General features: G+C 37.1%; 1 protein-coding gene across 3 annotated transcripts in view; it reads left to right on the top strand.

Moving 5' to 3' along the window:
* The window catches only part of DNAH8 (dynein axonemal heavy chain 8), a 363,336-nt gene that overhangs the window by 104,447 nt on the left and 232,287 nt on the right, over positions 1-26,602 (top strand). For all 3 annotated transcript variants that reach the window (XM_077904163.1, XM_077904162.1, XM_077904164.1), the window contains exons 25-32: positions 1,088-1,163; positions 2,067-2,262; positions 11,038-11,234; positions 11,772-11,898; positions 14,448-14,683; positions 16,816-16,920; positions 22,700-22,813; positions 24,331-24,393. In XM_077904163.1, the coding sequence (XP_077760289.1) occupies positions 1,088-1,163; positions 2,067-2,262; positions 11,038-11,234; positions 11,772-11,898; positions 14,448-14,683; positions 16,816-16,920; positions 22,700-22,813; positions 24,331-24,393 (1,114 nt within the window). The remainder of the gene's footprint in view (positions 1-1,087; positions 1,164-2,066; positions 2,263-11,037; positions 11,235-11,771; positions 11,899-14,447; positions 14,684-16,815; positions 16,921-22,699; positions 22,814-24,330; positions 24,394-26,602) is intronic.

Raw genomic sequence — 26,602 nt, 5'->3', positions numbered from 1 at the left:
GGGCCTTCAGGTTGAACTGCAAAGGCTTTATCTTTCTTATGATTCTCCTCCCCCATCTGCTTACCTATAAATGGAGATGTTGTTTTTCAGTATAACAGCAATTTCTTGCTATGGAGAGCAATAAAACATTTATTATAATTTTGTTTGAGATGGGGACAGAGGTCAAAAAAGGTGGAGATAAGCAAACTAATCTGCAGCTCTGATGTGTGTTCTTCATTACTTGTGCTCGTGTGTCTGTATGTATGTACTTCTGTCTGAGCATGAGTATGTTGTTTAAAAAAGTAGGTTTTAGGGGCACCTGGGTGGCTCAGTTAGTTAAGTGTTGATCTTGATTTCGGCTTAGGTCCTGATCCCGGTGTCAGGCTCTGTGCTGGGTGTATAGCTTGCTTAAGATTCTCTCTCTTCTTCTCCCCTTGCTCACCGCCCCTTCCCCACAAAACAAAACAAAACAAAACAAAACAGCAGTTTTTGGAAGGCTTTGGCCAGAAACCTCTTGTATAATCTTGCAAAAAAGTGTATATAAAAAAGTATATGAAGCTATATATTTTTTGTTGGTGATCTTGTCTGGCATCTCTTACAGGGCTAGGAACAGGATGTGCTTTTATTTTTTTATTTTTTCTTTAAGATTTTATTTATTTAAGAGAGAGACAGATCACAAATCAGGAAGGCAGAGGGAGAGGGAGAAGCAGACTCCCAGCTGAGCAGGGAACCTGATGCAAGGCTCAATCCCAGGACCCCAGATCATGACCAAAGCAGAAGGCAGACACTTAACCGACTGAGCCATTCAGGTGCCCCTAGGATATGCTTTTAGTAAACATTATTAAATGGTTATTACTGAGAGAAAGCAACATTAGAATATGAGAAAATGTACAGAAGACTAATATTTCACTTATAATAATATTAAAGCATCATGTTTTCTTAGTTCTCTGAAATGTATGGTTTCATTATAAATAATATTCCTCATGCAATTTGGTATTTTGAAAATGGTCTTTATTTTTAGGATTGAGAATGTTAGCATAGCTACCATTTCAAAATTTTATGAAATTTTAGGTTAAGTTTTATAAGTTACATGTGTATCTTATTCCAGCCAATATGGACGAAAACGATCAGAAGATGTTATTTCCTTTATAAAAACTGAAGTACACCTTGCGATTCCAAATGTGGTAAGTATAATTAAATATTCAAGTTAATACAATTACATTTGGGTAATTTTCACCCCAGTTTTTAACAAAAATTGGAACATTATTTTTTTATCTATTATAAAAAATTCTCTGCATAGTTCATGAGGTATTGAAGGTTAGTGTAAGAGATGAGTTAAGCATCTATTCAGCCATCCGTTAGCAAGTACTCTAAAAGTATTCTTGCTTTTTCTTTCTTTAAGCATTAAATTATCTAAATAGTCCATGTCAGAAGTCCAAATCCCTACCCCAAACACAAAACTGTGAGGTAACCAAGAATGGCAGAAGAGAAAGAAAGGAAGAGCCTATGCCCCAAGCACAGAGATTCTTGTGCCTTCTCCTGGCACTTATATCTACCACCATCCTAGCTGTCACTTGGCATTTGGAACTCCAGTCACACAGGATGACTGAGGTGCACTCTGTGAGGGGCCACGGGATAAGGCTGGGCAAGAACAATCTGTGACTCATCTACCACTACCTATACCTACACGGTTTGGCCTCCTGGAGGACAGCTTCTGTGCTTATTTGGCACATTTCAGAGAACTGAAGTCCAAACGTTGGCAGGATAGCTTCTTCAGTCAATTTGCTTCTTGGGCTCCAACACATAGTCCACAATTTCTGGCTATATCCAGCCACCCTGGCAGGGAAAGGATGACAAGTACTATGCTTGACCTGTTAGCCTGCAGGAAATGAAAAAATGGGAAAACCTCAGGATAGGGAGAATCCGTGGCCTACCCTCCTCTAATACCCATTCCCTCCAAGCAACCTTCCACTGGGCCAGCTGAGGCTTTCCTACCTTTCCTACCCAATGGGGGACAGGTTGGTGAGAAGCAGAGGGATGGGTGGCGTGTGCCGCCAGTACCAGGAATCTGTTTATTCACTCCACAGGTAATGGTTCCTAGTTTGGATGACATTCAACAAGCCATTAACCGGATGATCCAGCTAACCCTGGAGGTCAGCAGAGGAGTGGCCCACTGGGGGCAACAGCAGACCCGTCACATAAAGCCTGTTGTCACCAGCCCCAGCCGTACTACTACTGAAGTGACCCATTTAAATACAGCAAAACCTGGGAAGAAGGAAGAGAGTAAGAATGTTAAAACAAATCTCAGATGAATAGAATCTTAGAATTATAACAACTAGTCAACAATCTTTGTGATTCTTCCTGGGTACAACAGCATATAGATTCTTAAAATTTTAATTCCAAGGTAGTTAACAAGCAGTGTTATATTAGTTTCAGGAATATAGTGTAATGATTCAACATTTCCAAATATTACTCTGTGCTCACCAAGATAAGTGTACTCTCAATCCCCTTCACCTATTTTACCCAGCCCCCAACCTACTTCCCCTCTGGTAACCGTTTGTTCTCTAGAGTTAGGAGTCTGTTTTTTGGTTTGTCTCTCTTTTTTTTTCTTTTTCATTTGTTTTGTTTCTTAAATTCCATACATGAGTGAAATAATATGGTATTTGTCTTTCTCTGACTGGCTTATTTCACTTAGCATTATACTCTCTAGCTCCAACCATCTTGTTGCAAATGGCAAGATTCCATTCTTTCTTATGGCTGATTAGTCATTTTTACATGTCTATTTGTTAAATTTTGCATTAAAAATAAAAAATGAGTGTTCTCCATCCTCCATCATAAATATAACATACAGACATTTCCATCTAGAGTTCAGAAATAGGAGAACAGGGGATCCCTGGGTGGTGCAGCGGTTTAGCACCTGCCTTTGGCCCAGGGCGCGATCCTGGAGACCTGGGATCGAATCCCACATCGGGCTCCCGGTGCATGGAGCCTGCCTGCTTCTCCCTCTGCCTGTGTCTCTGCCTCTCTCTCTCTCTCTCTCTCTCTCTCTCTGATGTGACTATCATAAAAAAAAAAAAAAAAAGAAATAGGAGAACAAGGATTTTTATCACCGTTCTATCATAATCTTAGATTCAAAGAAAAATTATAAGAAGACTTGGTACTAATTCTACTTTCGGCATTGTATTTGGTGCAATGAACTTAGTTTGCTGGAACATAGTGCTTAGAAGTTTGAGGTCATGTGTTCTTTGTATGTTCAGTACATATAAGCTATTATTCCCTTAAGTAATTATCAGTGTGATAAGCCACTGACCCAAAGTTCCATGTACATTTTTGGACACTTTTGTGTAGAAAGCCAAACTATTGATAAGTAAAAATTGCATGTATTTAGGATATAAATGTAATATCTTGATATAGGTATATATTGTGAAATGATTACCACAATCACAGTAATTAACATGTCCATCACCTCCCACAGTTACCATTTTTTGGTGTATGCATGTGGTAAGAAGATTTGAAATCTACTCTCTTAGCAAATTTCAAGTGTACAAGACATTAGTATTATCTGTAGTCACTATGCTGTACATTAAATCTCCAGAACTTATTTATCATATAACTGAGAGTTTGTACCCTTTGATCAAGATCTCCCCTTTCCTCCACTCCTCAGCCTCTGGTAACCACTGTGCTACTCTGTGTTACTATGAGTTTGACTTTTTTTGACAATGGAATATTATGCAGCCTTAAAAAGAAGGAAATCCTGCCACTGGTGACAATAAGGATGAACCCAAAGGATGTTATGCTAAATAAAATAAACCAGACACAGACAAATATCATATAACCTCATTGATATGTGGAATCTAAAAAAAAGTCAAATACTTTTTCTAAAACTGTATCATCTCCATTGGTAACCAGGAAAATGCGAATTAAAAACAATAAAATACCATGCAAATTACATGAATAGATGGCCCAGGCTCCATACCCCCTTTCTATGTTGCACTAACACTGTTCTCTCTGATTATATCTGTGGTCTCAGGGGGTATTCCCTACAACCAGCTAATGGAGGATGAAAAATCTTAGACCCAGTCTATCTTGAGTTGGTTTGATACATTGGTGTAAGCTAAAAATGGACTCCTACCACACTATAGCCTAAAAGGAATGGCCCTTAAGGACAGCAAGAAGGGAAATTCTCCACAGTAGGTAGAGCTTTAAGCAGCATATCCTTTTAAAGAAGATGGAAATGTCTGAAGGAAAGATATACATGGACTCTTGGACAGTGATGAGTGGCTGGACTGGTTGTTCAGGACCTAGAAGGAGCAACATTGGAAAATTGGAGGCAAGGAGGTCTGGGAAAGAAAACTTGCGAGGTCTATGTATACACATAAAAGTGGTGGCAAAAGAGCTATTAGTTCCATCTTTTTTTTTCAGAGATGTTAAATAATTTGTGCAGAGTCACAAACCTAGTGATAGGGCTGGGAAGGAATCCAGGGAAGAGAACTAGAATTCAATTCTCTGACCTTTGGTCCAATAATTGCCACTATTCTTTATTTTCTCCCTAGTTCATTCCATATATCTTTCTATTATTATAGCAGGCTAATTTAAAAACCACTAGGTGCAAGAGCCTTTGGACTTAACTGCAACCTTGCAAGTAAGAATTCTATTTTCTGTCAAATTATCAACTCAGTATAATAAAGACATTTGCAGACATGCAATGTCTTAAAATATGTACCCTCAATGCACCCTTTGTCACAAAGTTATTAAAGGTGTACTCTTCCACATGAGAAAACAAAGCAAGAAGACAAGCAAAAAGGAGACATATGATATTGGAAATGGGAATGAACTATAGCAGAGGTGAAGGGAATTCCTAGATGAATGATAAAAGATGAATACACCATGACAATCGTATTATAAGCAGAGAGGGCAACCAGTTGACTCAAGAGATAGATGAGTTTTTACTGCCTTCACCAAAATGCCTGATGACATTATACTGTCTTTTAACTTGAAGACTGAATGCCTGGGTAAGTCTGGTCCACATTCTTGGCTGTGTTTTTTGTTATCACATATGCTGATGAAGTTGCGAACTACTCCTATTGACCTAGGTCAGTTGAGGAAACTCAGTTCATTCTTTGGAAGTGTTTTGCTTTGACTTGCTACTGGAAGCTAGAGGGAAGGAATTGTGATTTGAAGAAAAAAAGATTAGGGGCACCTGGCTGCCTCAGTCGGTTAAGCATCTGACTCTTGATTTCAGCTCAGGTCATCATCTCAGAGTCCTGGCACCAAGCCCTGTGTCTGGCTCTACGCTCAGCAGGGGTTCTGCTTGAGGATTCTCTCCTTATCTCTCTGCTCCCCGCCCCCCCCCCACACCTCTTTCTCTCTCTCTCTCTCAAATAAATAGATAAATGTTTAAAAGGAATTAAAAAAAAAAAACACAGAAAAAGATTAGCCCACTGCTCTGGCCATATTCCTGCTGGACTCCTTTACATGGCTCATAAACATAGACCTGCCAGATGCTCTGATTATAATGAGGCCTGTGTTTTCCAGATTATAAATGATAGGACTTACCTATGATCCTACCACATGGCTTCCCCCCAAAAGGGCTTTTGTAAATTTGGAGGAAAGCTGAAGCCAAACTAGATGCAGACTGTTTAGCTTTTTTTTTTTTCCTCCCGAGAACATTCTTCTAACATGGGCAATTAATGTTCTTACCTTTACAACTAGGTTTGTGCTTAGTGCTCAGTTAAAAAAATTAAATAATTAGGGATCCCTGGGTGGCGCAGCTGTTTGGCGCCTGCCTTTGGCCCAGGTCGTGATCCTGGACACCCGGGATCGAATCCTACGTCGGGCTCCCGGTGCATGGAGCCTGCTTCTCCCTCTGCCTGTGTCTCTGCCTCTCTCTCTCTCTCTGTGTGACTATCATAAAAAAAAAAAAAAAATTAAATAATTACTCAGCCATTAGAAACGACAAATACCCACCATTTGCTTCGATGTGGATGGAACTGGAGGGTATTATGCTAAGTGAAATAAGTCAATCGGAGAAGGACAAACATTATATGGTCTCATTCATTTGGGGAATATAAATAATAGTGAAAGGGAATAAAGGGGAAAGGAGAAAAAATAAGTGGGAAATATCAGAAAGGGAGACAGAACATGGAAGACTCCTAACTCTGGGAAACAAACTAGGGGTGGTGGAAGGGGTGGAGGGCAGCGGGTGGGGGTGACTGGGTGGCGGGCACTGAGGTGGGCACTTGACGGGATGAGCACTGGGTGTTATTCTGTATGTTGGCAAATTGAACACCAATAAAAAATAAATTTATTATTAAAAAAGTTAAATAATATATTGTTTAGAGGTAAGCATGTTGGCTTACCTTCAAAGAAAATTCAGGATCTTGGTTGTTACCTCTGGGAGAAAGAGAGGAATATATGATTGAAGAGGGCCTAGAGAAGACTACTGAAATATTAGCACCATGGTCTCCTTAATCTGGGTGTTGAATACATTGAAATTATTTTCCTTCTTATTTAATGGATGTTTTATATATGTCATATTCTTCTTTAACTACTGTTTTGTATATGCTGTTGTATATATGATATATTTTAGTTACTCATACATATCCTCCTAAAACACTAGGACTATGAAGCATTTTCTGCTAATGGTATCTGTGGAAAAATTTAGAAGCATTTATTTCCCATTAAAATGAAGAATAAAACAAGGAAACCTGCTATCATCACTTCTATTCAATATTTTATTGAAGAAATCAGACAATAAAAGATGAGATAATTGGAAGGGAAGACTAAGATTGTCCTTACTTTAAAGATCATGCATAGGAAATCCAATGAATCTAGAAACAACTATTAGAACAGTAATGCTTATGTATAAAAGACCAACATACAAAAGTATTTCTATAATAGCCAATAATTAGATTACAATGTAATAGAATTATATGTCAATTATATCTCAGTAAAGCTGGGGAAAATGTAATAGAAAATAATGGATTTTTCAGTAGCAAAAAACCATAAGGAACTTAATAAATAAATTAAAAAATATTGCATAGCATTTTACTGAATGGTATAATGGAAGATAGGAATAAATCCACAACATGAAGAACTCAATTTTTTATTTTTTATTTTTATTTTTTTAACTCAATTTTTTAATTAATTTATAAGCTCAGTACAACTCCAATGGAATCACAACAGAATTTTTTCTACAATTTGTTAAATTAATTTTAATTCTTGGGTAAAGTCATATGGAGGTGCAGTCAAAAATAGCTTAAAATATTGGTGAAGGAAAACAAGGTAGGAAGTCCTGTCCTGCCATATGTGGCAGGAAGGAGTGTTATTAACCTAGACTAACACACTCTCCTAATGGTCCAAGAATAGATAGATCAGTGGAACAGGACAAAGGGCAGAAACATTTGTATATACGAAAATTAGATATATGACACAGCTAGATTTACAAATCAGGGGGAAAGAATGTGCTATTAAATAAATGATATTAGAGACTTTTATTCATATAGAAAAACTTGAACCTAAATTAGATTTTAAAAGCATCTTAAATTCATATCCATTATTCTATATTTTATAGCACTGTTAAATATATGTATTCTAAAACACTTTGAATAAAACATAACAATAAATTTATAACATTAGGGTAGGAAAAAATTTTCAAGAACAAAGCTCAAACCATTGAAGAAAATATGTTTAAATTTGACTTCTTTATAAAGCATTCCTTAAAGAATCCTTAAATTTAAGTGATCATGCTGGAATCTTTAACAAAATGTCAGCAAACTGAATCCAGAAACATATAAAAAGAAGCATATATTATGACCAAAAGAGGCTTATCCAGAAATACAAGGTTGGTTTAACTCTAAAATACAACCTATTAATAAAATAAAGGACAAAATCACTTGATCACCTCAGTAGACACAGAAAGGATTTGGCAAAATCCAACTTTCCTTCATGATAAACATATTCAATGATCTGGGGTTAGAACTGAACTTCTTCAACCTACTAAAAGGCAACTATGAAAAGCCTACAGTCAACATCATACTTAATGGTGAAAGACTAAATTATTTCCCCCTAAGATGAAGAACAAGTTAAGAATGCCACCTTTCACAACGTCTATATAACATTATACTAGCAATTCGATCTGGATTTAATAAGAAATTAAAGATATGCAGATTGGAAAGGAAGAAACAAAACGGGCTTTATTAACAGATAACATCACGTATGCAAAAACATCCTTGGAATACATACACATGCAAAATGATTAGAATTAACAAATGAGTTCAACAAGTGTACAGGGTATAAGATCAACATACAAAGCTCAATTGTATTTCTAAATACTAGAAATGAATAATCTGAAAATGAAATTAAAAAAACAATTTCAAGGGATCCCTGGGTGGTGCCGCGGTTTGGCACCTGCCTTTGGCCCAGGGCGCGATCCTGGAGATCGGGGATCGAATCCCACATCAGGCTCCCGGTGCATGGAGCCTGCTTCTCCCTCTGCCTATGTCTCTGCCTCTCTCTCTCTCTCTGTGACTATCATAAATAAATAAAAAAAAATTAAAAAAAAAGAAAAAAGAAACTTCAAAAAAAAAAACAATTTCATTCACAATAATATCATAAAGAATAAATTTTACAGAAGAAATGTAAAGCCTGTACACTGGAAGCTACAAAACATTGCTGAAAGATACACCATGTTCATGGGTTAGAAGACTCATTACTGCTAAGGTGGCAGTTCTCCCAAATTAATCTATAGATTTAGTGGAATCTCAATCAAAATCTCAAAGTGGTTTTACAGAAATTGAGTTGATCCTGAGATTTGAATAGGGAGTAGGAAAATTCAAAGAAACTATAATATCCAATACAACTTTTAAGAAGGATATTAAAGCTGGAGTACGTGTGTGAGTTGATTTCAAAACATACTATAAAGTTACAGTAATCAAAACAATGTAGTGTTGGCCTAAGGATAGACATTTAGATCAATGGGATGGAATAGGCAATTCAGATATAAACTTCAGAGTCAACTGAGTTTCTGAAGGGATGTCGAGTCAAAAAATGGGGAAATGGGTTGTCTCTTTAATACATGGTGCTCGAACAATTAGACATGTAGATGCAAAAAAAATGAAATTGGTCTCTTACCTCACACCATGCAAAGAAATGAACACAAAGTCAATTACAGAAGAAATAAAAGTATAAAAATTTTAGAAGAGAACATGTAAGAAGTTTGTGATGAGGTTAGGCAAAAATTTGTCAGGACAACAAAAAACATGATCCATTACAAAGAAAATTGACAAATTGGACTTCAACCAAATTAAAAACTTTTGCTCTTTAAAATATATCATTTTAAAAAATTAAAAAGGGAAGCCACACATTTGGAGAAAATATTTGCAACTTGTACATCTGATATAAAGTACTTGTATTCAGGATATATAAAGAACTCAAACTAAGTAATAAGATCATCACCCTCCCCAAATGGGCAAAAGATGAGTTCAACAAAGAAGATATATAACTGGCTAAAAAACACATGAAAAGATGCTCAACACCATTAGTTATTATGGAAATACAGGTTAAAACCATTATGATATACCACTGCACATCTATTGGAATTGGTAAAATTGAAAAATAATCTACTAATTTTTGACAAAGAACATGAACTCTGATGCATCACTGAGGGAAGTGTATGAAATGGTATAGCTACTTTGAAACCAGTTTGACACTTAAAAAGTTGAACATACCTGTATCATTTGGCTCAGGAATTCCATCCCTAGGAATTTACCCAAGAGAAATGAAATCATATATCCATGTAAAGATGTGAGTGTTCACTGCTGCATTATTTGTAATAGCTTCAAATTGCTAGCCAGATGTCCAAAAACTGGTCAGTGGACAAACAAAATGAGGCATAGCTACACAGTGGAATACTTCTGTGCAATAAAAGGGAATTGCCAGGACATGCAACATTAGTTACTTAATTAATTAAGCCAATACCTTGTACTTTCTTTTGCTTTAATTTTGATTAAAATTAAGACAAAAGAATAAATGAGTGACCTGGTCTTAGAGGAGACTATGGCAGGTTCAACAGGAATGTCCTTTTAAGAGACGCTTCTCAGCTTTGGCTAATTGTTGCCATGCAGGAACATGTGCCCTGGACTACTAGATTTAATCTTTTTATTTTCATTTATTTTTTAAAATTTTTTGAGAGAGAGAGAAGGGACAGAGAGAATCTTAAGCAGGCTCCATGCCCAACATGGAGCCCAATGTAGGGCTCGACATGGGGCTAGATCTCACAACCCTGAGATCATAACCTAAGCCAAAATCAAGAGTTGGACACTTAATCAACTCAGCCACCCAGGCACCTTAGATGAAACCTTTTTATTTATTTATTTTTTATTTTTTTTTATTTTGATGAAACCTTTTTAAAAGAGAAGTTAGAAATCTGGAATTTTGCATGAACGATTATCCTTTTTAATTGTTCACAAACGCCTTGAAAAAAGTAAGGCATTGTTTGGGCCAAACAAAACTATCAGTATAGTTGGTTTGATGGAGAATACCTAATTGAAAATTTTGATCAAGAAGTGACATGATCAGATTTTGGCAAGAGATATTTATAATGGTGGTTGATAGTGATTGCATGATTTCTATATACCAGATGCTGAGCTGAGAGGATGAACATATGTTGTCTCATTTAATCCTCCATGAAGATCCAAAACTGGCCTAAGGTTACTTGGGTAATAAGCATGGTGCCTCTCTTTCAACCACCATGCTGTTTGGTAGAACAACAATGTGAGCTCTTTTGACCTTTTCTCAGAGGAGTTATTTGGGTAGGAGGGTTTAATCAGTGTTTTTAAGTTCTTTTCTCTGAAAACAGTTTTCCCACATTAAAGAAATCTAGACCTCAAAATCTGACACAGTGGTTTAATAAGATTAAGTGAAGGTTTAAAGGAATAGCTCTTAATTATTTGGAGGGAGAGTCTTTTAAAAATTACAAAAAAGTCTATAAATATTAACATTGATAATATTTAAAGTTGAATAGAAAAGTTATATACATATAAAAACATGTGTTTTCAGGATCCTTTGAAGAAATTATTCCTGCAAGGAAGCTGAAGAATTTTTATCCAGGGGTAGCAGAGCACAAAGATATTTCCAAGTTGGTTCTTCTCCTTTCTTCTTCTGTGAATTCTCTACAAAAGGTGGCTCATGAGGCCTTGCAGGACTTTCAGAAGTACAAGACGCTCTGGACAGAGGACCGGGATGTGAAAGTGAAGGTGTATTTCTGCTGCCTGGGATGTAGTTTGGGTTTGAATTGTTTGTATCTAACTTGCATGAGAGGACCAGGAAAGTGTTAGTGATCGTGACAGGAACTCATGAGCAGAGATCAGGAATCTGTAAATGCTAAGCACCTAACATATTAGAGTTTCTGCAATTTTCACATTGACATTCTGAGGCAACTGAGAGGAAGGAGGCTCAGATAGATTTCTTTTAATTTGTGTAAACAATTGAGTACCAATTAGGCTCCAGACACATTCGGAGGCTGGGTATTCAAGAATATATTACACTTACAGAGATTCAGCTGTATTTTTGGCTAGAGACTCAAGGACACATGAATAACTTAGTTACTCCTGGTAGGCTATGACATTCTCTCACATAGCTTCATTTTCCAATACTATCAGTTCATCCCTTTCTTTACTGAGCCACTGGCCTGATGTACAAGTGGATAAGTATATATATATATTTTTTTTAAAAGGGCAGTGTGAGATTTATACTGCCAAAAAACTAAAGAAAACATTGTTTCTTTACTACAGGAGTTTTTAGCTAACAACCCCTCTCTGACTGAAATCAGATCAGAAATTCTACACTTCGCCACTTTTGAACAGGAGATTGATGAATTGAAGCCTATTATTGTTGTGGGAGCACTTGAATTGCATACAGGTGTTTTAATAATATTATGTAAAGTATTTGTATTTTCACATGAAACGTTGCCTTATTTAGAAAGCAGTTATGAGGGACGCCTGGGTGGCTCAGTGGTTGAGCATCTGCCTTCAGCTCAGGTCATAATCCCAGGGGCCTGGGATCAAGTCCTGCATCAGGCTCCGTATAGGGAGCCTGCTTCTCCCTCTGCCTGTGTCTCTGCCTCTTTCTGTGTGTCTCTCATGAATAAGTAAATAAAATCTTAAAAAAAGAAAGAAATCTACTTCGGTACCATACTGTAAATATCAAATATTTCCTGACCACCAATATTGTTCATATATATGTTGTATAAATGCATATATATAATTTGTATGTTATATAATATACTATTATATATTATTTGTAAAAAATACTATACTAGGGTGGCTTAATATACTGACTATAATGCAATTCCCCAATTGGCAGTCAGACAACTAAACTATAGGTGAAACTCCTTTTCAGGTTTCTCTGAGGAGGGAGTTGTATACATGAGCTAGGAGTCAAACAATTTGAGGTTTCCTGAGAAGTTAATCCATTTGGGGTTAGAGTATCAAAGGATGATGAAACAGCCACTTACTATCTGAAATAAAAAGCCCAAACTTATTTTATTGATTAGGAGAGTAAATGAGAGTGATGCTGGGCAGGCACAGTGTCCCCCGCAGAGTACATTCATACTGGGTGTCCGGACAGCACGGGGTTTAAGGACTGTGGGTATAAATAGGTTATTATCATCTGTAGAAGATGTTTACTCAAATGAGACTGTTGTTGATTGGTTGGCACTCAGAGATGGGCTTATTAAATAGGTTCTTTTTGATTGGTTGACATTCAGAAGGGAGGGCCCGATGCTGATTGGTTGGCAAACGTATGTGAGGGTCCTGCCTGGGTGGCTCAGTGGTTGAGCATTTGCATTTGGATCATCCTGATTCCAGGGTCCTGGTATGAGTCCCACACTGGGTTCCCCTTGGGGAGCCTGCTTCTCCCCCTGCCTGTTTCTGCCACGCTCTCTGTGTCTCTCATGAATAAATAAATAAAATCTTTTTTTTTTTTAAGTATGTGAACTGAGGTCAGTTGGTCTATGGCTTAGGTTTAAAACTGGGATATGGTGGCTACTTACTGCCATGGTTACAGCAGTACAGTATTATCCGAAGTTTTTGAGAAGATTTTATTCTCAGGAAGTATTTGAATGACCCATTTTACATCAACTCTACATATTAAGTAGACTTTCAGATCTATCCTTAAAAAGCAAGTATAACTATGGCTCTCAAATTTGACTATGAAGGTTACCTGACCTCTTTAATTCCATCTCTTCTGCTGGTAACAATGACAGTACTCACCTCATGAGCTGCTTTAGATGAGACACTTAGCATACTACCTGGAACATATCTGATGTTCAATAAATATTGAATACTGTTTTTAAAAAAGATTTATTTATTTGAGAGAGAGAGAGTGTGCACATGGTGTGGGGGTAGGGACAAAGGGAGAGGGAGAGAGAATCTCAAGTAGACTCCCAGCTGAGTATGGAGCCCAACTTAGGGCTCGATCCCACCACCTAAGATCCTGACCCGAGCTGAAATCAAGAGTCAGCAGCTCAACCAACTGAGCCACCCAGGCTCCCCTTAAATACTGTTATTCTATCTATCAAGAAGGAATTTAATTTGGGGAACAGTCACAAGTACTTGAAGGGAATATTTAGTTAGAAATCAGAAACTATGCCTTGGGCAATAATTCCAGGAACTGTAGACTTTTGGAAAGTTAGTTTACCTATTATTTAAATTTCCTATTTGTTTTCTCATAGTGGGTAGCACTGTGATTTCTCATACAAAAATCAACTCTAGCACAGTGTCAGAGTTGGCTGGGGGCTCAATTCTTTTTTTTTTTTTAAGATTTTATTTATTTATTCAGGAGATACAGAGAGAGAGAGAGAGAGAGAGAGAGAGAGGGAGAGAGGCAGAGACACAGGCAGAGGGAGAAGCAGGCTCCATGCAGGGAGCCTGACATGGGACTTGATCCCAGGTCTCCAGGATCACATCCTGGGCTGAAGGCGGCACTAAACCGCTGAGCCACCTGGGCTGCCCATGGGGGGCTCCATTCTAGAGAGAGGAAACTAAGAAATGGAATAGGCAGCAGCAGTTCTAAAGAAGGGGAAGAGTGGGCTGAATGCTTGGGGCCTGAGGAAAAGGAGACTAGGCCTGTAAAGTGCAGACTCCATGAGAGGATCTCACAGCTTCAACCAACAAGCCAGCTGTGTGTCTCCTCTCAGGCCACCATCAACTCAGCTACCTAGTCTTCTCAGTCTAACTGTTGGAAGTTGATGGGGGAGCAACCATGTTGCAAGCCTGGTGGGGCTAGGGCCCGAGGGGTACCAAGAGAAGTAAAGAAGAGTGTGTAGGAATTGATAAGATAGAGTTGACTAGTTAGAGCTGTGGTCATCAGATAGGACAGTGCAGTTATAAATGCTCAGATTAGACATGAAGTAAATAGTTACAGAATGCCAGGTGTATTCCATTTTGATCTTTCTCTCTCTACCCCAGAGCCAATGAAGTTGGCCTTATCCATTGAGGCTAAGGCATGGAAGATGTTACTCTGTCGATACTTGAATGAAGAGTACAAAAAGAAAATGTCCGACATGATAGCATTCATCAATGAATACTTGAAAAAGTTATCTAGACCCATTCGTGATTTAGATGATGTCAGGTTTGCAATGGAAGCATTATCATCTATCCGTGATAATGAAATTCAAATGGACATGACTTTGGGACCAATTGAAGTAAGAAGTAATCGCATTTTTCTGTCTGAAATGACTTTTTTTTTTTTTTAAGAGAGACACACTAAAAAATTGATCCTGTTAACGTATATCCTTCATCTATTTTATGGCATAGTCTGTCTGTTTCTCCTTTCTGATTTGATGTCCTTGGAGGGGTTTTGACAATTACCGACAGTGAACATTACGCAAAGGAATATATTAATATATTAACATTGCTCTGAACTGGTCTAGACAATGTTTGTTTTTTTATGCTAGCACCAACATTTTACAGAAATGAATGGTTGTATTCTTTTATGTCAATCTTAACATGTTAGGCAAGTTCCCCAAATATCTTTGGCTTTCCTTAGAAACCACTTATAGGTCATTCATGACCAGTGGCATACCAAGGGAAGCATGGTGGGAGCAGTCTACTTAGGCTTAATAGTAAATTGTTTGAACTAACATCAAGCAGAGATTTTTTAGGGTAGAGTACTATATTAGTTTCCTACTTCGGCTATAACAAATTACCATAAACCTAATGGCTTAAAACAACATAAATGTATTATTTTACACTTTTACAGATCATAAATCTGAAAATGAATTTTATGGGGCTAAAATCAAGATGTCAGAAGGGCTGTACTCTTTCTGGAGGCTTCAGGAGAGAGTCTGTGCCTTGTCTTTTCTAGCTTCCAGAAGCCACCTGCATTCCTTGACTCCCAGCCACTCCCAGCAATGGTGTCACTCCTGCCCCTGCTTCAGTCTTCACGTCTTCTCTGGCTTGACTCTCCTGCCTCCCTCTTTCCCTTGTATGGACCTTTGGGTCCACCCGGTTTGTCCAGGATAATCTCCCCATCTTAAGTTTTTTTTTTTCTTAACTTAATCGCATCTACAAAGTCCCTTTTGTCATGTAAAGTTACACAATCAAAAGCTCTGGAGATTGAAATGTGGACAATGTTGGAGAGACCATTATTTTGTCTACCCAAGTATTTTATGACTGATATTTAAATTCTTAGTTCATGGTGATAATAAAAATATGACTCTTAATTTATTACTATTTTTTTTTAAGAGAGAGGGAGCACATGTGAGTCAGTGGTGGAGGAGGGGCAGAGAGAGAAAGGGAGAGAATGGATCTTAAGTAGGTTTCATGCCCAGTGCAGACCCCAGTGTGGGGCTTGATCTCACAACCCTGAGATCACAACCTGAGTTGAAATCAAGAGTTGGACGCTTAACCAACAGTCATCCAGGTGCCCCAGAAACTTTATTCTTCAGCATAAATTCTTTTAATAAATCCAATTGCCAATCCATCCCTTTGACAATCCAAGTTTCTTTTCTTCAGAGTATCTCCCATATCATTGTTTCATTCTATTCTTTACATAGCCAACCCATATTTTAAGAGTAATGAGATGATATTTTGCATGGTGTTGCACAAGATCAAAGAGGAGAGAGAGAAAATTGTTCTAGGGATATTTTCTAGGATAATATTTTCTAAGATAGTGTTTCTCTCTTCCTTTCCTTTTCTCTTTTCTCTTTTCTTTTCTTTTCTTTTTTCTTTTCTTTTCTTTCTTTTCTTTTCTTTTTTTTTCTTTTTTCTTTTCTTTCTGCTTTATGCCCAGCACAGAGCCCAACATGGGGCTTGAACTCATGACTGTGAGATCAAGACCCGAGGCAAGATCGAGAGTTGGTTTCTTGAGATGCCTGGATGGCTCAGGTCGTGATGCTGGGATCCTAGGATTGAGGACCAGGGCTCCCCACATGGTGCCTGCTTCTCCCTCTGCCTATAACTCTGTCTCTCTCTCTCTCTCTCTCTCAAATAAATAAATAAAACCTTAAAAAAAAAGCTTGTTGATTAACCAAGTGAGCCACCCAGGCACCCCAATTAGCATAGTATTTCAAAATGATCTGCTTGCATCTCCATCAGAATCACCTAGATGCTTATTAAATGCAGATTTTGGGACCTAAGATCTAGAGTCAATATCTGGCATCAGGGAGAATCTAGAGGTGCTTTATATACATGCTCAATTTTTGGAACTACTATTCTAGAATATACTCTCTTCTTATAAGAATGGGAAGAATAAGAATGTGTTTCTAGAAGGCATCTAAATCATTTGGCATTTGATTTCCTTGTGATGTTTCTGAACTCTACTCCCACTTTCCAGGAAGCCTATGCTATTTTAAACAGATTTGAAGTTGAAGTGACCAAAGAAGAATCAGAAGCAGTAGATACTTTGAGATATTCTTTCAACAAATTACAGAGCAAAGCTGTAAGTACAATTTAATTCTTATTTTTTTAAAGTTGCTATCTCTAGAAAAAATTTTTCATACATTTTAAAGCTTAAATATATATTATTTTAATACCCTTATTGAGATTTAATTTATATACCATAAAATTTACCTTTTCAAAGTATATAGTTCAGTGATTTTTAGTATATTCATAGAGTTACACAACCACCATCATTATCTAGTCTTACAACACTTTCATCTTCCCAAGAGAAGCCCCCATACCTATTAGCAACCACTCCTTCTCCCTTTTATCCTAGTCCCTGGCAATCATGAATCTACTTTCCTGTCTCTATGGATTTGCCTTTTCTGGATGTGTAATATAGATGGACGTACACAATATGTAGCCTTTTGTGACTGACTTCTTTCATTTGGCATGTTTTAAGGCTTATCCATGTTGTCCTCTGAATGACTGCTTTATTTTCCTAACAGCTAATGATGTTGAGCATCTTTTCATGTACTTATTGGCCATACATCCATCTTGCTTGGAGAAATGTGAATTTAAATCCTTTGCTTTTAAAAAGAATGGGTTATCTTTTTATTTTTGAGCTGTAAGAATTTTTTTTTTATATATTTTGGATATAAGCCCCATATGAAAGGATTCGCAAATATCTTCTCTCTTTCTATGGATTGTCTTCTCAATTTCTTTTTTTTTTTCAAGTTTTTATTTGAATTCAATATGGTTAACCTATAGTAGTACAATATTAGTTTCAGATGTACAATATAGTGATCAAACACCTCCATACAACACCTGGTGCTCATCCTAAGTGCACTCCTTAATCCCCATCACCTGTTTAACCCATTCCGCCTCACCCACCTCCCATCTGGTAACTGTCAGTTTGTTCTCTATAGTTGAGTCTGTTTCTTGGTTTGCATCTCTCTTTTTTTTCCCTTTGCTCCTTTGTTTTTGTTTCTTAAATTCAACGTATGAGTGAAATCATAATGGTATTTATCTTGCTCTGACTTATTTCACTTAGCATAATATATCCATGTTGTTGCAAATGGCAGGACTTCATTCTTTTTTATGGTTGAGTAATATTCAATTGTATATGTATACCACATCCAAACAAAAAGCTTCTGCACAGCAAAGGAAACTATCAACAAAACTAAAAGGCAGCCTTCAAAATGAGAGAAAATATTTACAGATGATACATTTGATGAAGGGTTAGCATCCAAAACATATGAAGATCTTATAAAACTCAAAACCTCAAAAATGAACTAATTAAAAAATGATTAGAAGATATGAGTAGACATTTTTCCGGAGAAGACATACAGGTGGCCAGCAGACATATGAAAAGACATATGAAAAGATCAGTCATCATCAGGGAAATGCAAATCAAAACTACCATGAGATATCACCTCACACTTATCAGAATGGCTAAAGTCAACAGTACAAGAAACAACAAGTGTTGGCGAGAATGTGGAGAAAGGAGGACCCTCTTGCACTGTTGCTGGGAATGGAAACTGGTGCAGCCACTGTGGAAGACAATGTGGAGGATCCTCAAAAGGTTAAAAATAGAACTATGCTATGACCCAGCAATAACACTACTAGGTATTTATTCAAAGAATACAAAAACACTAATTTAAAGGGATAAACACAGACTGATGTTTATAGCAGCATTATCTATAAGAGCCAAAGTTGGAAGCAGCTCAAGTGTCTATTAACTGATGAATGGATAAAGATGTCTTTTCAATTTATTGATGGTGTCTTTCCTTTCTTCTTCTTTTTTACTGTATTAAAAGACACATAATATAAAAATTTACCATCTTCATCATTTTTTAAAGTGTACAGTTCAATGGTATTAAAGACATTCGCCTTGTTGTGTAGCCATTATCACTCTATATCCCTATTACTCCTTTCACCTTATATATCTGAAATTCTGTGCCTAATTAACAGTAACTCCACATTTTCCCTTCCACTCCAGTCCCTGGTAACCACCATTCTACTTTCTGTCTCTGAATTTGAAGTACAAAGTTTTTTAATTTCGATGAAGTCCAATTTATCTATTTTTTTCTTTTGTTGCTTGTGATTTAGTATCATAGCTAGAAAACAACTGTCAAATCCAGGGTCATAAAGACTTGCTACTATGTTTTCTTATGTCAGTTTTATAATTTTAGCCCTTATATTTAGATTTCTGATACATTTTTGAGGTAATTTTTGTATGATGGGAGTTAGGGGTCCAACTTCATGCAAAAAATGCATGTGGATTTCCAGTTGTTTCAGCACCATTTGTTGAAAAGACTATCCTTTCACCAACAAATTATCTTGGCACCCTTGTTGAAAATCAATTGGCCATAAATGTAGGGAGTTATTTCTGGACTCCCAATTCTATTCTGTTGATTCATATGTCCATCCCTATGCTAGTAACCTACTGGCTTAATTACTATAACTTTGTGCTAAGTTTTTTTTTTTTTTTAAATCCTGGTGAAATACACAAAGCTTTTACCGTCTTAACTATTTTTTAAAGATCTATTTACTGGGAATCCCTGGGTGGCTCGGTGGCTTAGTGCCTGCCTTCAGCCCAAAGTGTGATCCTGGAGTCCCGGGATCGAGTCCTGCATTGGGCTCCCTGTATGGGGCCTGCTTCTCTCTCTGCCTGTGTCTCTGCCTCTCTCTCTCTCTCTCTCTGTGTCTCTCATGAATAAATAAATAAAATCTTAAAAAAACAGATCTATTTATTTATTTGAGATAGAGAAAGAGAGAGTAGGGGGGAAGGACTGAGGGAGAGGGAGAGAGAGACTTGAGCAGAGCTTAAGAGCTCAGAGTCCAGCACAGGGCTAGATCTCACCAACTTGACATCGCAACATGAGCCAAAACCAAGAGTTGGATGCTTAACTGACTGCACCATCCAGACACTTCTCATCTTAATTATTTTCAAGTGTACAATTCAGTAGTGTTAAGTCTGTTCACATTGTTGTGCAACCAATCTCCAAAATTTTTCATCTTGCAAAACTGAAATTCTATATTCATTAAATAATAATTCCTGATTTCTCTCTTTCCCCAGTTCCAACCAGCATTCTGCTTTCTGCCTCTATAAATTTGACTACTTTTGGTACCTCATATAAGTAGAATCATACAATATTTGCCTTCTTGTGACTGGCTTATTTCACTTAGCATAATGTCCTCAAGTTTCATCCATGTTGTAGCAGGTGACAGGATTTCCTTTCTTTTCAAGACTGACTACTATCGCATTGTATATATGTGCCACATTTTGTTTATTCATTCATCTTGCAGTGTTCATTTAGGTTGCTTCCATCTTTTGGCTTTTGTGAATAATGCTGCTATGGACATGAAAGTGCAGATATCTCTTTGAGACTCCACTTTTAATTCTTTTGGATATATACCCAGGAATAGAATTGGTGTATCATATAGTATCATTTTTTAACTTTTTGAGATCCACTATATTGTTTTCCATTGCAGCCGCATCATTTTACATTCCCACCAACCGTGGGAAAAGGTTCCAATTTCTCCACATCCTTGCCAACACTTGTTATTTTGTGTTTTCTTGATAGTGGGCATCCTAATTGGTGAGGTGATACCTCATTGTGGTTTTGATTTGCAATTCTCTCATGTTACATGATATTGAGCATCCTTTTATATACTTACTGTCCATTTGTATATTTTCTTTGGAAAAAAGTCTGCTCAAGTCCTTTGCCTATTTTAAAATTGAGCTGTTTGTGGTTTTGTTGTTGTTGAAATGTAGGAGTTTTTTATATATTCTGGATATTAATACATATCAGATGTATAATTTAAAAATACTTTCTCTTATCCCATAGGGTCCCTGTTCACTCTATTGATTGTATCCTTATAATTCCATTTACTTCTGTAAAGTAGGTGGTGATAATCCCCTCTTTCATTCTTAATTTTAATAATTTGAGTCCTTACTCTTTTTTTCTTGGTTAGCCTAGGCGAAGGTTCATCAATTCTGTTCATCTTTTCAAAGAAGAAATTTTTAGTTTGTTGATTTCTTTATTGTTTACCTGTACTCTATATCATTTACCTGTGCTGTAATTTTTATTCTATCCTTCTGTTTGTTTTGGATTTAATTTGTTCTTTGTCTAGTTTGTGAAGGTGGATGGTTAGGTTAAATGATTTGAGATCTTTTTTCTTGTCATGCAGGCATTTTTAGCTATAAACTCTCTACGCATTTTTGAAGTTGATATTTATACAGTTAAACAGTAAAAATGAAGTCCAAGGGAAGATCCAGATTTTTTAATTATAATGGAAATTTTTATTGAATATTAATTAAACATTGGCTTAAAGTTTTTTGTTTGTGGAGAGATTTGTCACTGAGATTGAAGCAAAGCAGACTAGCAAGCACCCAGAGCTGAAATTGGGGTCATGACTTGTGATCCCAGCTCTGCCACCAGCCAGTTGGGTGATCTTATGCAAGTTAATAACCTTCATTTCTCAGTTTCTTCATATGATCATTTAGGAATATGTTAGGAATTTTTTTATACATGGTTATGAGACTTCCTTGAGGTAATGTGTATAAAATTCTTTTTAACAATATTCATGTTTATTTAAATGCTCAATATTGAATATTCACTTATTTTAAAAAACGATTGCTGATTTAGTCAGAAAATTGCATCTTGGGAAGGAAATGGAGAACCCTAGGTTGAGATTTAGTGAAGCCCAACTTTCTGTTACTGTTCAATGGAAAAGATTCACTTGGGTTGTTCTAGCTTTTTTTTTTTTTCTTCTTTTCTTTCTTAAATTATTTTTTTAATTCAAATTCAGTTAGCCAACATATAGTACATCCTTAGTTTTAGATGTAGTGTTCAGTAATTCCTAGTTGCATACAACCCAGTGCTCATCACAGGACATGGCCTTCTTAATGCTCGTCACCCAGTTACCCCATCCCTGCACCCACCTCCCCTCCAGCAACCGTCAGTTTGTTTCCTGTAGTTAAGAGTCTCTCATGGTTTGTCTCCCTCTCTGATTTTTTCCCATGCAGTTGTTCTATCTCTTGAACTGTTAGTGTTAAACCTGTTGGCCCATCCTTTAGTACAATCACCATTAATCTGAAGTTTTATAAAAAACCCAGAACCACACTGCTGGGTTTTGAATCTTGACATTGCCTCATGCTGATGCGGGACCTTGGGGAAGTTACTTAATGTCTCTATGCCTCAGTTTTCTCAACTGTAAAATGAATATAATATCAGTATTTACCACACAGCATTGTCATGAGGATTAAATGAATTAACACAGGTGAAAAGCCTGACAGATAGTAAGTATGAATTAAGTGCTAGCTATTATGATTGAAGGTTTAAGCAGAGGCTTTTGAAGACTGTTATGGAGGGCATTCCTTATTTTTTTTTTAATACCCAAGGTAATATGACTTTCTTTTAGGTGACTGTTCCAACCCTTGTGACCATGTAAACCTACCAGAAATTATTAATCCCAGACCTTCATCTGGCCTCAGAGACAGCATGTGACCCAGACTGCGTCTGTAAGCAGTAACTGTTTCTCCGGCCACAGTGATGACCTGAGCTGGATAGCCAGAAAACTTTTTCCTAACTGCAGTTACAGAAGATGGCTTTGCGTCTTGGGTCATGAACTAGAATGATTTGCGTCCCCTTTTGCTGCATTTGGGTTGTTTATTTCCCCCCTTTTTTTTTTTTTAAGCAGCATTGCAGAGATGCCCTTGTTCATACTGGACATCTGTGGGATAGCAAACTGGCTGGGATGGAATTATAGTTTTTATTTAAATACATTTTCATTTAAATAAATCTCATGTTGGGTATTCTTTTTTATTCTAGGTTTCTGTACAAGATGAACTAGTTCAAGTGCAGCCAAAGTTTAAGAGTAATCTTCTTGAGTCTGTAGAAGTTTTTCGTGAGGATGTAATGAACTTCGCAGAATCATATGAGGCGGTAATCTAAGTATTTACATGCTGTGTGTTAAAATGTTCTGTGGCATGTTTATATGAGATGACAGTGATGAATCTTGAGAAATATGCAGCAATTTGCACATTGTATATAAGAAGCTATATTTGCATATTTGTAGCTATCAGGAAAAAAAAGGAGATAGCTAGTTTTTAAAAATAATTTTATAGAGGAAGAAAGAGAATTTAACCGTTAAAAGGAAAACAACTTTTGAGATTTTGGAAAGAACAAAAGGTCTGGTCTTATGCTTTCTCAGGCCAGAATGCTCATAGCTGAAAATGCAATGCACTTGTTGGAAGGCTGTAAGAAACTATAAATACCTAAATAGTAGGGTATTATGCAACTGATCTTTTTTTCACTAACTCTCAGAGAACCAAAGGGTCACTGAAAATAAATAATAGATGTCACACCTGGTCAGTCCTGCAGACTATTCAACCTGGTATCATGACTGTTAATGATCCTCCTCTTTGAAGTTAAACTCAGAAGTTGGATGTATTCCCCTAAAATATGCTACTTCCTTTAGTGGTCACAATGGGTCTAGATTCATAAAACATTTTAAGCCCTTAATAATAACCACATAGCACATTTTTTTTACATGTACTAAACTTACCTCTTTTCGTTGGATTTGTCAAGATTTTACGGCCCTGGGCAGCCCCGGTAGCGCAGCGGTTTAGCGCCGCCTGCAGCCCAGGGTGTGATCCTGGAGTCCTGGGATCGAGTCCCACGTCAGGCTCCCTGCATGGAGCCTGCTTCTCCCTCTGCCTGTGTCTCTGCCTCTCTCTCTCTCTCTCTGTGTGTCTCAAATAAATAAATAAAACCTAAAAAAAAAAAAAAAAGATTTTACGGCCCTATCATTTTATTATACTGGGAATCTGCTCTATTATTTAGCATATCCATAATATTCATGATTATACAGACCATCTGTGGTCCTTTTGCAACTGTGTTCTGGATGAAGGCCACCAAAGACTGCATTTGCTTCTTTCAGCTATTCAACCTATGTGCTCCTCTATTTCCATATTGGGCTGAACAATCAGTGAGAGAGAGGAGGCTGTCCTCAGAACTCTATATCAATAGTTATTCTAATGCATAAACACAGCATCATTGTTTATAACCATAAATGGAATGAAACAGAGCCCTAGTGGTGCAGGCTTCCTACAGGATGTAATTTTGGCACATTTTTTAGTACCGATGTCATGCTCCTTTAAAAATGAATGGAAGTTAGAGTGAGGCAAATGTTCTAAAATTGATTGTGATCATGGTTACACAACTCTGTGAATATACTAAAAGCCATTAAATTGTCCTTTTTAATGAGAGGTTGTATAGTATGTGAATTATATCTCAATAAAGCTGTAAAAACTAATGAAAGCTTCAGATATGGGACAAAATTAGACTAGATCAGATAAAAATCATGTTTATTTATTTAAAAGGAAATAATAGATAAACTCAATAAATTGATTAATACATGTGATTAAGAATTTAAATGGAGAGTATATTATTCATTACAGGAAGGACCCATGGTTCCAAATATTCCACCCCAAGAAGCTAGTAACAGGCTACAGATATTTCAGGTAAAACTTCATTTTTTTGTATGTCGACAATGTGTTGTTATTCTTTAAAGTAATTTTAGGGAAAAATTTATGTTGTTCTACCTTATAGTGGAAAAATTAATGTTTAAAGTACATCCAGATTTTAATTATATTCTAATCTTCTAAATAATGTGATTGATTCCTTTTCTTGTATCCTTTGTGTTCTTCTCCACAGAATCTCTCCCTATTTTTAGAGACTAAGACTTTGATTTTGAACTTAAGTGTATACCTTATTCTGATTCCAAGTATCTCATTTGCATATAAATGGTAGAAATTCTTAGAATAAAATGTATCAAAATAAGATTTAAAATATTGACACATGGTTTCCCTATCTCCCCTCTGTATCCATTCCTTTCTTATCCATGACTTTAAACTTCCCAGCTCATTTGCCCTACCCTATACACTGATCCAATGATCAGGCCAACCATTCCCTATCTTTTTCTACACTCAGATTGCTGAGCACATCTAGAGAAAAATCACACACTCATTTGGGTTAATGTTTTGTGGATTCATGGATTCCTATGTAAACTAGCCCCCCTGGGTCTGTTAGTATCAGGCAATTCTATTACTTGTTTTTGTTCTCTATCCTGTTTTCTGTTCCTGTTCCCTTTATGTTCCCTGTCCCACCTGCATTCATAATCATTAGAAAATATTCATCAGATGCCTATTATGTGTCTTGGTCAATAGAAAGATGATTAAGAAATGGTTCTTACCTCTAAGCTGCTAAAACCTGGTAGGGAGACAGTGAGCTGGAGAGATAGTAATTGCAAAACCATGTTTTGAGCACTGTAATCTAGATGTGAGAACTAGTGTTATGGATACAGGTGTAGGCAGCTCCCAACCAAAATGGGAGCTAAAGGGGCAGACAGAGAAGGCTTCCTGGAAGAAGAGCCATCCAAGCTGCATCTTAAAGGGCTAGTTAGAGTTAGCCAGGGGAAGAAGAAAAACAAATTAGAATTTGCACCTCCTACAAAGGCCAGAGATGAGGAAATAGGGAGATTTAGAGAGATGAAGGAGTGAAATGTGGGGTACAGTGGGCAGAGAAGATAGGGATGAGGGATGGGACAACAGAGTGGGCAGAAATCACCAATGAGAGGGCCTTGTAGGCCACAATAAGGAGCTCATAGCCTATCTTGGGGGCTGGAGGGCTCTACGCAAAGAACAATATGTCCAGATTGGAATTTTTAAAACAGTTGTGTGTTTATTTTTTATTTTTATTTTTTCAGTTGTGTGTTTAAAAGATTTCTCTGGCATTAGTGTGGAGAATGCTTTGGGGGGAGGATGGTCATGTTGATGGCAGTTTCAGTAATGCAACAGGAAATTGTCAAGCTTGAGACTAAACAAATACATTTCAATGAAGAAACCTGCATGGAACATGAGTTTATTTAACAGGACCAACTTGATAGGCCTGGAGCCTGGGTGAAGGGGAAGAGAGGAAGATTTCCAGCTTGGGAAGATGGAAGAGGGTAGAGTTATTTACTGAAGTACGAGTGTGGGAGGAGTAGTTTTGAGATTAGTTTGAGCAGACGACCTTGTCTCCAAATTTATAGAGACAATGTAGGGTGTGTTATGTAAATTTCAGAGAGCTGTGTTCCCCTTCCTGTCCCTGGGAACTCTTTACTTTCCTTTGCCCCTTCTTAGACGGATCCTTTTCTCCTAACATTTTCCTCTTAACTATCCTTCCCAATCAAATTTTAAAAGCCGCATGTCTTTCCTTTTTTAAAGGAACAATTATAAACATATCTCTCTGTTCTGTGCCCCCTTCTAGATGTTACTTTTTTCCTCACCTTGCCCCACTTGCTGCCTGTATTTATATAATAACTCAGATAGCTTCCACAGTCATCCTACCAGGAGATACAGAGATGTCCAAAACCCAGTGTTTTCTACTTTACTAAGACTACCCGAGTTTTGCCCCAAATCAAGCCATAGGAAGGCTTTCTGTAGCTCCTAACTTTGTTTTGCCATGTGCTGGTTAGGAATTTCCAAATGTCCCATTACCTGTGTCAGAGATGACTTATCACTTTACGATTGGGTTTTTCACCTCAAAGCAGATAAACGGAAGAGTGGAGTCAGCAATCTTGATCTTGTTGCTTTATGTGCACGTTCCATAGATGGTTCAGGCTGGTTCCATGCATGCTTTTCTCAAAAAGGTTCAGTCAAGTTGAATGGGATCTCTCCAGTCGCAGGTTCT

The sequence above is a fragment of the Canis aureus genome, chromosome 7 (assembly GCF_053574225.1).
Source record: "Canis aureus isolate CA01 chromosome 7, VMU_Caureus_v.1.0, whole genome shotgun sequence".
Taxonomy (NCBI): domain Eukaryota; kingdom Metazoa; phylum Chordata; class Mammalia; order Carnivora; family Canidae; genus Canis; species Canis aureus.
Note: the sequence above shows the minus strand (reverse complement) of the source record. Positions and strands in the feature narration are given on the sequence as shown.